This window comes from Odocoileus virginianus, chromosome 25 (genome assembly GCF_023699985.2).
Source record: "Odocoileus virginianus isolate 20LAN1187 ecotype Illinois chromosome 25, Ovbor_1.2, whole genome shotgun sequence".
NCBI classification, from domain to species: Eukaryota; Metazoa; Chordata; class Mammalia; order Artiodactyla; family Cervidae; genus Odocoileus; species Odocoileus virginianus.
Window position 1 is genome coordinate 13,356,152 of NC_069698.1, and position 12,985 is coordinate 13,369,136.

At 36.3% G+C, this 12,985-nt stretch overlaps 1 protein-coding gene and 1 pseudogene across 1 annotated transcript; both read right to left on the reverse strand.

Moving 5' to 3' along the window:
• Window positions 1–1,223: 1,223 nt before the first annotated feature.
• LOC110144063 (olfactory receptor 5H2-like) lies at window positions 1,224–2,167 on the reverse strand (annotated as a pseudogene).
• A 4,805-nt stretch (window positions 2,168–6,972) lies between these two features.
• Window positions 6,973–7,911, reverse strand: LOC110144064 (olfactory receptor 5H8-like). Its single transcript, XM_020903877.2, has one exon. It carries the CDS (start codon window positions 7,909–7,911, stop codon window positions 6,973–6,975), a length of 939 nt encoding a protein of 312 aa, XP_020759536.2.
• Between the last annotated feature and the right edge of the window lie 5,074 nt (window positions 7,912–12,985).

The window sequence follows — 12,985 nt, forward strand, 5'->3', positions numbered from 1 at the left end:
AGTCGGTGATGCCATCCAACCATCACATCCTCTGTCGTCCCCTTCTCATTTTGCCCTCAATCTTTCCCAGCATCAGGGTCTTTTCCAATGAGTCAGCTCTTCACATCAGGTGGCCAAAGTGTTGGAGTTTCAGCTTCAGCATCAGTCCTTCCAATGAACACCCAGGACTGATCTCCTTTAGGATGGACTGGTTGGATCTCCTTGCAGTCCAAGGGACTCTCAAGAGTCTTCTCCAGCACCACAGTTCAAAAGCATCAGTTCTTTAGTGCTCAGCTTTCTTTATAGTCCAACTCTCACATCCATACATGGCCACTGGGAAATCCATAGTCTTGACCAGACGGACCTTTGTTGGCAAAGTAATGTCTCTGCTTTTTAATATGCTGTCTAGGTTGGTCATAACTTTCCTTCCAAGGAGTAAGCCTCTTTTAATTTCATGGCTGCAATCACCATCTGCAGTGATTTTGGAGCCCCAAAAAATAAACTCAGCCACTGTCTCCACTGTTTCCCAATCTATTTGCTGTGAAGTGATGGGACTGGATGCCATGATCTTAGTTTTCTGAATGTTGAGCTTTAAGCCAACTTTTTCACTCTCCTCTTTCACTTTCATCAAGAGGCTTTTTAGTTCCTCTTCACTTTCTGCCATAAGGGTGGTGTCATCTGCATATCTGAGGTTATTGATATTTCTCCTGGCAATCTTGATTCCAGCTTGTGCTTCCTCCAACCCAGCATTTCTCATGATGAAAGTTACCATAGCCTAAATAAAGTGGAATATGGGACCTTTGACGGCAGATGAAATTCTTGGGATTTGTCTCTGTTCAAGCAAATACCAACCTGCCTCCACTGTGGAGTTAAAAGTAATAAGAGTCTCTGTCTCTAGGTCTATGGTTTATAAGAATCAAAGATACCATAAACAATTCCCCCTTATAGTAACTTCACTATTTTAGTACTTTATGCATTTTTAGTCATGTTCTAGAACATAAAAGCATATAAAATGATTGTTTGTGTTTGTTTTTTGCTTTATTTTGGTATTCTATAAACAGTTTAATAAAAATTTTGTAATAAGAAGTAAAAATTATTTAGGGAATTTAGTAGGTACTAACATAAGTCCCAAAATTATAGGACATTATAAGTACAAAAAATTTTGAATACTAATCATTACATAGCAAGATCAAAACTATACAATTTAGTTAATGCTTTAATGAAAATAGATATTACTATGAGATCTAAGAATATCTCTTTAACACTTTTGTCAGTGAATCTATGACTTTCTTATTTCTCAGGCTGTAGATAATTGGATTTAAGAAAGGAATTATGACAGTGTAAAATAGAGAGTCTATCATATCTTGATCAATCATCTGCTTGTTCAGATCCAGGGTGCACATACATGAAGAGAAGAGGCCCATAGTATAAAGAGACAGACAGAAGGTGGGCTCCACAGGTGGAGAAGGCTTTCCTTATTCCTTGTATAGACTTCTTTTTTAATATTGTAAAGAGAACAAGTATATAAGAGATAAGAACAATGAGAATGGTAAACACCTGAATTGAACCAGAGAAAATAAATACCATCAGAACATTAACAGAGGGATCAGTACAAGAAATTTTAATCAGTGGCATAATGTCACAATAAAAGTGATGTATTATATTAGAGTTACAAAACGTTACTCTGAATAACAAACCTGTATGAATTATGGAATGTATAAGGCCACCTAAAAATGATAAGACTTAATAGTTGCATGCATAGTCTATTGGTCATAATCACTGAATAAAGTAATGGTTTGCAAATAGCTACATAGCGATCATATGCCATTGTTGACAGCAGAAAACATTCTGTGGTTACGCTGATTACAAAGGAAGAGAATTGTACCATGCATTCAGAGAGAGATATCATCTTACTCTTGCCTAGGAAGTTGGCCAGCATTTTGAGGGTCACTGTAGATGATACCCAGGCATCCACAAATGCTAAACTCCCAAGGAGTAAGTACATGGGGATGTGAAGGTGAGGGTCATTGCAGATGAGAGCAATCAGACCAAGGTTCCCCATGATGGTGATGAGATATATCATCAAGAGCAGAAGGAACAGGGGGATTTGCCACTCTGGTTGATGTGTAAGACCTGTGAGGATGAACTCCATCAGCTCTGTTGCATTTTTTGTTTCCATATCCTTGATAGATAGCCTCTGAAACAAGTGCAGTAAATGGAAAAAAAAGTTATCAAGAATTTTTTTTTAAGAATTTTAAAACTAATATTTGTTGAAGGTAATTGAAATAAACCATATACTATCTAAATGCTCTTTAATAATCTTACTATAGTACATAAAAATTACTTGTGTAAGTTATGTTAAAACAGTTCAATTACAACATCTAAAAATTTGTACAGAAATGAGCAGATTTAGAAGAGAATAAAGACTTTCTGGAGATGAGCAAAATTAGGGAATACTATAGGATGAGGTCAAGAAATTCTATGTGTAGGACATGGATGCAGCATCTAAGTACAGATGTTAGAAGGACCCAGTTTATAAAATGAATTCAATGCCTTATGAGTGATCTTGAGCTATATTCTTTAAGAAATAAGCAAGAAATGAAAACATATAAAACAGAAAGTGGCAACATTAGTTATTTTTAAAATTAAATATTTGATTGCAGAAAATAGACTGCAAGGAGAAAAACTTGTGTCATAAATACTAATCAGGAAGTTGTGACTATTGTCCAGTGACTCCCAAACTAGATTAGACATCAGAATTGTCTGAGGGAAATTTTGTGAAAATTATAGATTCTGAAGTATTACTGTAGACATCGGATCAGTAGATCTTGAATGGAGTCTGATAATATGTATTGTAAAAATATTCCCCAGGTGATTTAAATGTATGTGAAGTTCTTAATTCATGTGTGATATGACATTAGGAGTGACAAAGAAGACAAAGTGAGAGATCAAAATAAATCAGAATGAAGACTCATTTGTATTGCTGAATGCAAGTTTGTGTCCCCGATGTACTGTGAGGTCAAACAAACCATAATATCTGAGTTTGGAGTAGAGAGAGGTATAATGCAGGGACTAGCAAAGAGAATGGGTGGCTTCAGCTCAAAAAATCCTAACTCACCAATGGTTTTCAAAAATTGATGTTGAAAGCTCAGATGAAATGGCCAGTTTTTGCAAGGAGCATCTCTGAACACCCAGGCATATAATTCTACAAAAGCTTAATAAAAATAAAAAGTAATGACTTGGGAGTCATAGAAGTGGCTAAAATATAGTATGATCTATCCATTGGAAAATGTATACAAGGTAAAGGGAAATAAAGCATGAAAATAAACTTGAGGAAATTTAAAGAGATTTAAAAGTGGATATGTGTGTGTGTGTGTGTGTGTGTGTGTGTGTGTGTATAGGTATATACATAATTTTAGATACATAACACCTGATCCTATTTTCTACCTAATAAGTCTAGAAACCAAATTTCTAGAAACTGACTTTTCCTTGAACCTAATGTAAGGGGGCTTGATCTACTGCTAGTAACACTACTGCACATACACTGAGTTTGGAATATATAGAGAGAATGACAAAAACTTGATGTGTGCCGAAGAGAATTTTGGTTGCCAACTCAATCATGGGAACAGTATCACATCCCTAGAAAATGAATCCTGTGCCCATCACAATGGCATCTTCAGTGTGATTTGTAGTATTTAAGTTCAGCAACAATGATAACAGGGCTGTTGAGCTAGAGCTAGAACATGATTTGGCATGTTGACTACCCATATCTCCAGAGGGTTTCTCCAACTTTCCTAGCATTTCTTTGTTGGATTCTGTTTTCATTCAATTAACTGTTTTCCTCGTGGAACCAAGAGTACTGGCTCACCCAAAAAAGAGAAAAGGAAAGACCAGGAAAGGCTGCTGAGCAGACTGATCAGAGAAGAGGGAAGGAGTTGGAAAGCTGAGTGTAGGGAACTTAAGAGAGGAAAATACTTTAAAAGCACAAAGGAACGTAGAGCGCCAAAAGTGAAATAACTGCTCTTGTTAAGATAAGGAGTGAACAGAGGTAGTTGAATCTGGAAATTAGATTTTTAGTGGCTTTAGTGAGAGCAATTTCCATTTTGTCATAGAACTGAATCAAAAAACACTGGAAAGTGAATGGAGCAAATGGCACAGCAGTGAGAAGAATGAAACGGAGTATCTGAGATGTGAAGAACAGATGAGTTTTTTTTTTTTCCTTGTAGAAAAATGTCACGAGAATTTTCAAAAGAGATAGAGGAGGGCATTGAGATGAGAGTGGGCAGGGAAGTAGAATGAGACGTGTAGGTGGGTGGGAAGAAAACATGAAACCACAAAAAGCAGAAAGAGAGTAAGGAATGTAGATGGGTAAGTGTAGAAAAGAGAAGGAAATGAAGAGGGAGAGGAAGTATCAAAGAAAGGCTGAAGATGAAATAAGGGGAAAGTCTCAACGGTTTGGGGGCCTTATGTTTATATTAACCCTGGTTTTCCTTGAAATTTTTCAACACTGGGAAACTTTCCTTTTTCTTTCCTTCAAGTTTTTATTCCTACAGAATTTGTGTATGACAGTGTTTAATTTAAATAAATTTGCTTCAGAAATTTATATTGTCTATAAATAAACTAAACAGCATCAAACTTCATGTTTGAAAGATCCTTTACCTTTGCTATTACTGAGATTAGAGCTGACTTTCTCTAGAAATCCTTCTGGTTTTCTGTCACAGCATTTGTTTATCCACAGTTTTTATTAGCAGAATAAAATTGAGCCAAAGACTGGAACTGAATAACGGTCATATAAATAACCAATGCCAATAACTGCAACTGTTAACTGTGTATTTATTTGAAATAGACATTCCATTCAGTCCCAAATCAGTAAATAATGAAAAATTCTCAATTCAGTGTATGGGTACTTATGAAGTAATAAAAGTCAAAATGATTGAGGGCCATTTCCAGCACTTTTGCATATATATGCACACAGATAGACTCAATGAAATAATTAAGGAGTGGATGAAAGGATAGAGGGGTTACTATTTAGGTGATATAACTTGAAATTTAATCCACCAGTATAGTTAGTTAAATGGAATAAATATTTTGAACACAATTATCAGAAAGATTACTTACACAGGAAACATTGTGATCTAAATATTTAAATCAACTTTTAATTTAACGTTCTAGTTTACCAACTCTTATCCTGTGGAGTCTTGTGATTATGTTAAGCAGATAATTAAGTATGATTAAATGGTAAAATGTAGCCTTAGAACTATTCTGCTTATTCATATTTACTCACAATAGTAAAATAAACAGATTATTCACTATTTACTTTCAATTTTCAAATGACTGTTCAGGTATCTTGGAAACCAAATCAAAATTATTATAAATTTAAAAGTATTTTAAATTTCTATTAAAAGTGAATATTATAAGTCATCCTCTCTTACCTATAGCTGTTGAGAAATTGTTGAGATTCTTTGAGAGTTTGGCTTTCAGAAGCAAAAAATAATACAAGAGCCCCAGAATGACGGTAACAGGGGTGATAGTTCTTCCCACGGATTCACTTTGGAGGCTTAATTTTCCAGGCTCAGGAAAATGCTGCTTATATACATTTTAATGATGTGCGTTTGCCAGAAGGGGAAAGAGCAATAAAATAAAATTCCCCTGAGAGCACCATGATTCCCTTGATGACAACCTAATACGATGTTAAAGTGTTGCACTCAGTATGTCAGCAAATTTGGAAAACTCAGTAATAATGAGAGCCCATTAAAAATCCTTGAAGAGTTATGTGATTTAATCTCAGTTCTTTTTACAAAGAAAAATCTGGCAGATGTGTTTGGGACATAAGAGAGAATCAGCAGAATGGAGGCAATAAGTAATTAGAGTTTTAGAGGTAGATGGTTATGAAGGTGAGGGCCACAGTGGTATCTGCAAGAATGTACCTAGAATCAATAGTGAGAGGAAGACAAGGGGTGGACCTGACGGTGAATCACTCGTTAGTCTTAGAGTATGGAGTGAAAATGATCATCTGGAACACACACATCCAAACCCTTGTTCATGTCTTTCCTAGCCACTCACTGGGCAGTATGGTATCATATCTTGACATTATTTGAACTTTGTTAGTATGCATGTTAGTATGCAAAACTTCTCATTGCCATCCACACATTCCAATAACTTTTTTACATGTGACTATTTCTTTTTCTAATTAATTTCACTTTTTAAAAAAAACTCTAGGAATATTGCCCATTATTTTCCTATTCTGCCTCTTCATTCATACCCATCCTAAACTTTCAGTTTATCTATTAACCTTCTTAGAAAAAGTTTTCCAGATTGACCTACAAATACATACACAGCTAGAAAGGACTTTAGAAATCATCATAGACAGTGAGCGATAACTTGCCTTTTGTCTCTCTCGGAGCCCAGGAAGGTAAAAGCATCTCTCATAGTGTAGCTCTTTGTCTTCATTATCTTAAATCCCCTGTCATTTTTTTTTTCTCGTTGCTTTCCTATTTTTTTCTGTGATATGAGAGTTGATTCCCATGAGAGGTGAAAGTTACCATGCACCAAATAAAGTGGAATGCAAGACCTTTTGATGGCCAGCAGAATTCCTAGGGTTTGCCTCTCTTCATTCAAATACCAACCCGCCTCCACTTTGAAGTTAAATGTGATTGACTTATAAGTGTCAAAGACATCATAAACAAGTCTCCTTCAGAGGAACAGCTCTGTTTTAATATTTAATGCATTTTAAAACCACATTGAAGAACATACAGGCATAGAAAATACTTGGGGTTTTTTGCTTTATTTTAGTATTCTATCAAGAGGATTAAAATTTTTATATGTTTTTAAATAAGAATATAAATCTATTTTATGGGACTTATTAGTTACTAATGTCTTAAGTCACTAAAATAATAAAACAATTATACATCCAAAAAAACTGAACACTATCACATAGCAACATCTAAAATATATAATATTGTCAATATTTAAGTGAAAAGAATACCGATAAAACTATGAGATACAACCATCTCTCTTTAACATTTTTGTCAGAGAATCTATAACTTTCTTATTTCTCAGGCTGTAAATAATTGGATTTAAGAAAGGAATTATGACAGTGTAAAATAAAGAGTCCATCATATCTTGATCATTTGCTCGTGTGGATCCAGGGCGCACATACATGAAGAGAAGAGGCCCATAGTATAAAGAGACAGACAGGAGGTGGGCCCCACAGGTGGAGAAGGCCTTCCTTATGCCTTGCAAAGATTTCCTTTTTAATATTGTAAAGAGAACAAGTGTGTATGAGACAAGAACTATCAGAATGGTGAACACCTGTATTGAGCCAGAGAAAATAAATATCATCAGAACATTAATAGAGGGATCAGTACAAGAAATTTTAATCAGTGGCATGACATCACAGTAAAAATGAAGTATTATGTTAGAGTTACAGAAGGTTAATCTGAATAGAAAACCTGTATGAATTAAGGCATGAAGAAGGCCACCTATAAATGATGAGACCAGCAGCTGCATGCATAGTCTATTGGTCATAATCACTGGATAAAGTAATGGTTTGCAAATGGCTACATAGCGATCATATGCCATTGTTGCCAGCAAAAAACATTCTGTGGTTACACTGATTGCAAAGGAAAAGAATTGTATCTTGCATTCAGAGAGAGAGATCATCTTACTCTTGCCTAGGAAGTTGACTAACATCTTGGGTGTCACTGTGGATGATAACCAAGTATCCACGAAGGCCAAGTTCCCAAGAAAAAAGTACATTGGGATATGAAGTTGAGGGTCATTGTAGATGAGTGCAATCAGGCCAGTGTTTCCCATGATGGTGATGAGATATATCATAAAGAACAGCAGAAACAGGGGAATTTGCCACTCTGGTTGATGTGTAAGTCCTGTAAGAATGAACTCTCTCAGCTCTGTTGCATTTTTGGTTTCCATATCCTTAATAGATGGCATCTGAAATGTAATGTGGTAAATGGAAAAAGGACATCATTTATTTTTAAAAGTGAATCGCTGAGGGCAATTGAAATAAAAGCATATACTAACCTGAATATTTTTTATTTACTCTTACTATGATACATGAAAATTAGTAGTAGAAAAGTTATATTAGAATAATGCAATTACATCACGTAAAATTTTTTTCAGAAGTGAGCAGATTTAGAACACAGAAAAGCATTATGTCATTTAAAACTTTGCACAGAAACGAGAAGATTTAGAAGAGAAGAAAGACATTCTGAAGATGAGCAAACTTAGTGAATACTAAATAACCTCAGATATACAGATGATGCCACCCTTATGGCAGAAAGCAAAGAGAAACTAAAGAACCTCTTGATGAAAGTGAAAGAGCAGAGTGAAAAAGTTGGCTTAAAACTCAACATTCAGAAAACTAAGATCATGGCATCTGGTCCCATCACTTCATGGCAAATAGATGGGGAAACAATGGAAACAGTGACAGACTTTATCTTTTGGGGCTCCAAAATCACTGCAGATGGTGACTTCAACCATGAAATTAAAAGACACTTGCTCCTTGGAAGAAAAGCTATGACCAACCTAGGCAGTATATTAAAAAGCAGAGACATTACTTTGTCAACAAAGGTCCATCTAGTCAAAGCTATGGTTTTTCCAGTAGTCAAGTATGGATGTGAGAGTTGGAATATAAAGAAAGCTGAGCACTGAAGAATTGATGCTTTTGAACTGTGGTGTTGAAGGAGACTTTTGAGAGTCCTTTGGACTTCAAGGAGATCAAACCAGTCAATCCTAAATGAAATCAGTCCTGAATATTCATTGGAAGGACTGACATTGAAGCTAAAGCTTCAATACTTTGGCCACCTGATGCAAAGAACTGACTCGTTGGAAAAGACCCTGATGCTGGGAAAGGTTTAAGGCAGAAGGAGAAGGGGACAACAGAGGATGAAATAGTCAGATGGCATCACCAACTCAATGGACATGAGTTTGAACAAGCTCTGGGAGTTGGTGATGGATAGGGAAGCCTGGCGTGCTGCAGTCCATGGGGTCACAAAGAGTCGGACACGACTAAGCGACTGAATTGACTGATAGAGTAAGGTCAAGAAATTCTTTGTGTAGAACATGGATGTAAGAACAAAGTAACAATGTTAAAAGGGACCAGTTTATAAAATGAATGTAATGCCATGTGAAGATCTTCAACTTCCTTCTGCAAGCATTCGGCAAGAATCTCAAACTTATTAGACAAGGAGGGAGAACATCACTTATTTTTTGAAGTTAAATATTTGCCTTTAGAAAGTAGGGTGCAGGGAGAAGAAACTTGCGTCATAAACAATAATTAGGAAGCTGTAGCTATTGTCCAATGATTCCTAAACCAGATTACACATCAAAATTGTCTGGGGGAGTTTTGTGCAAAATATTGATTCTGAAGTATAACGGAAGAAATTGATTCAGTAGATCATGAATGGGCTCTGATAAAAGGAATTTTATAAATATTCACCAGGTGACCTAAATGTATGTGAAATTCTTGGTTCATGTGATATAACATTAGGAATGATGAGGAAGACAAAGAGATCAAAATAAAATGAGAATGAAGATCACTTGTACTGCTGAACTCAAGTTTGTGTCCCCGATGCATAGAAAGACCAAACAAGCCAAAAAGTTTGTTTGGGAGTTTTGAACAGAGAAAGGTTTAGTACAGGGCCAGGCAAGGGGAATATGTGGCTTACGTTCTAAAATCCTAACTCATCCTTGGTTTTTGAGGAAGAGTTTTTAAAGGCAAAACTTGGGATGAGGGCTGCAGAATGTATGACTCTCTTCTGATTGGTTTGTGATGGGGTAACAGGGTGTGTTCCAGGAATCTTGTGCTCAGCCTGAAGTTACCATCCTCCACCTGGATAGAGGCCTTAAAGAAAAACTTAAAGTTATGTTGTTCTGTATGTTCCTTGAGGGAGAGCAGGGACCCTGCTTCATCTCTGCAATGTTGTTTGCTGACTGTTCCTCTTTGCTTCTGTATTCCCCCCTTTTCCTAATTAGGAACTGTTTGAATCTGACCTTAGGAACTCAGGGAAGGTCTACGAGCTAAAGCTTTTTTCCTACAAAGAAATGCGAAATACTGAAAGTCTTTTGTATTCATGAGGGCTCCACAGGGTCCTGCTCAGTTTCACTGGAACTTGGTGACATGTAAGATATGAAGGAGTGATTAGTAAAGGAGAGAGCGTAACTAAGTGACTAGGCAGATGGACATCAAAAATTGACATAGAAGACTCAGATGCAGGAGCTAGTTATTGCAAGAACATCCTCTGGATAGTCAAGTTAGATAAACTTCACAGTATGATTCTACAAAAGATTGATAGAAATAATGACTTGGGCGTCATTGAGGTGGCTGAAATACATAGTATATATGATCTTTCCATTGGCCAGTGTGAGTAAGGTAAAAAGAGAGAAGGCATGAAAATAAACTTGAGGAAGTTATATTAGAGAGAAATGGATGTATATCATTTATTAGATGGAAAAATCTGATCCTCTTTTTTTTTTACCACACGAGTTTTGGTGGCAAACAAAAACTGTCGTCCACTCTAGAAGCCAAAATTCTAGAGAATGACTTTGTCCTCCACCTTGAACCTAGGATGGGGCAGTGGGGGGCGGGTTTGGTGAGGCGTTTGATTTAGGGTTAGACACTCAAACTCTTCCCTTGTAGCTCAGCTGGTAAAGAATCCGCCTGCAATGCGGGAGACCTGGGTTCAATCCCTGGGTTGGGAAGATCCCCTGGAGAAAGGAAAGGCTACCCTTTTCCAGTATTCTGGCCTGGAGAATTTCATGGACTCTATAATCCACAGGGTCACAAAGAGTCAGACATGACTGAACAACTTTCACTTTCATTCAAACTCAGGGCTCCCCTGGTAGCTCAGCTGGTAAGAAATCTGCCTGCAATGCAGGAGACCTGGGTTCAGTCCCAGAGTTGGGAAGACCCCCTGGAGGAGGGCTTGGCAACCCACTCCAGTACTCTTGCCTGGAGAAATCCCCATGAACAGAGGAGCTTGGCGGGCTGCAGTTCATGGGGTTGCAAAGAGTGGGACACGACTGAGCGACCAAGCAAAGCACCCAAGCTCACCACACTGCATTTAGAACATATATAAAGACAAAAATCATATGTGCACGGAAAGAATTTTGTTTGCCAGCTCAACCAAGGAAAAAGTGTCGTGACCCCAGAAAATGAATCCTGTGTCCACAACAGTGGCATTGTCAGTGTGCGTTGTGGCATTTAAGTTCAGCTACGATGATAAACAGGTCTTACTGAACCAGAACTGAAACATGATTTGGGTGTCAGCTGTCTGATTTCTTTCTTTGTGTGCCTTCCCATTTATCCAGTGGATTTCTTCAACTCACCCTAGCGTTTCTTCATCAGAGCCAATTTCCATTCAGTTGACTTAATTCTTCTTGCAACCAAGAGATCTGGGTCACCCAAAAGGAGAAAAAGAAAGACCAAAAAAATGCTCCTGAGCAGAGTGAATAGAAGAAGCAGGAGGGCGTTGGAAAGCTGTGTTGAAAACTCAAACAGAGGAAAATACTCAAGAAGAACAAAGTCAAATACAGCCCTTGAAGCAAAATGAATATTCTGATAGGATAGAATGAAAAGAACTCTTTGCATGTGGGAATTAAGGGACTTTTAGTGGCTTTAGTGAGAGCAGTTTTCATATCGTAACAGAATTGAGTTAGAGAACAATCAGAAGTGGCACAGCAGTGAGGAGAATGAAAGAAAATATATGTTGAGAACAGTTGACATTTCTTTACCACTGGAAGACAGATGTGAATTTTTTTTTCCTGTAGAACAATATCATGTAGTTTTTCAAAAGAGAAAGAGGAGGGTATGGAGATAAGAATGGGTAGAGAAGTGAAGTTGAAAATTTGATTGAGTGAAAAGAAAACAAAAAGGAACAAAAAGCAGACAGAGACTAAGGAACATGGATAAGCATAGGAAAGACCAGGAAATGGAGAGAGAGAGAAGTATTAGAAAGGCCGAAGATGAAATAAAAGTCTCAGAGTTTGGGGGCTTAGTGGTGGCAAATATTTGTCTTAACTCTGGTTTCATCAAAAGTTGGCAGCACTGGGAGACCTTTCTTTTCCTTTTCTTCAAAATTCCAAGTTTATTTTCATATGGAATTTATATATGAAATAGTATTGCATTTTCAATTCATTTTAAAATTGTTCATAACCACTGCAATGTTGTAAAGTAATTAGCCTCCAACTAATAAAAATAAATGGAAAAAAAAAATAAAATAAAATTGTTCATAAATATACTAGCATTGCCTCAAAGTTCCTTTCATATTTAAAAGATGCTTTATCATTGTTATTACTGTAATCAGAGCTGAATTTATCTAGAAATTCAGCTTTTCTTTATAGCATTTGCTTCTCTGCAACTTTTAGTAGCAGAATCAAATTGAGCTAAAAACTAAAACTGAATAAAGGCAATGTACCTGTAATTGCAGTTCTTCCATGCAATCTCAAATTAATAGATAATCAGAAATTGTTAATTCAGTGTGTGGGTACTTAAGGCCTACCTTTTACTAAAGGTCAAAAGAGACTAGAGGGTATTTTTACTATTTCAGAAGATAAATAAATATATAGATAGATGATATATTTACATATTCAGTGAAATAACCTAAGAAATACATGGAAAAGTAGTGAATGTAGGTTAACTAAGTAGAATAAATATTTTGAATACAGTTGTCAGGAAGATCTTGCATGGGAAACATTGTGGCCTAAATATTTCAACCCACTTTTAATTTATTTAATATTCCAGTTTACCAAAGCTTATCTTATGGAATAATTATATAATAGTTGTATTAACCAAATAATTAAATATCACTAAGGATTACAATGTGGCCTTAGCGCTATCTTGCTTGACCATATTTACATTGTACCGTATACAATAATAAAATATACAGATTATTCACTATTTGTTTTTCATTTTCACCTGGCTATTTTGATATCTTGTAAACCAAATCAAAATTATTATAAATTTTATAGTATTTTGAACTTTCAGTTC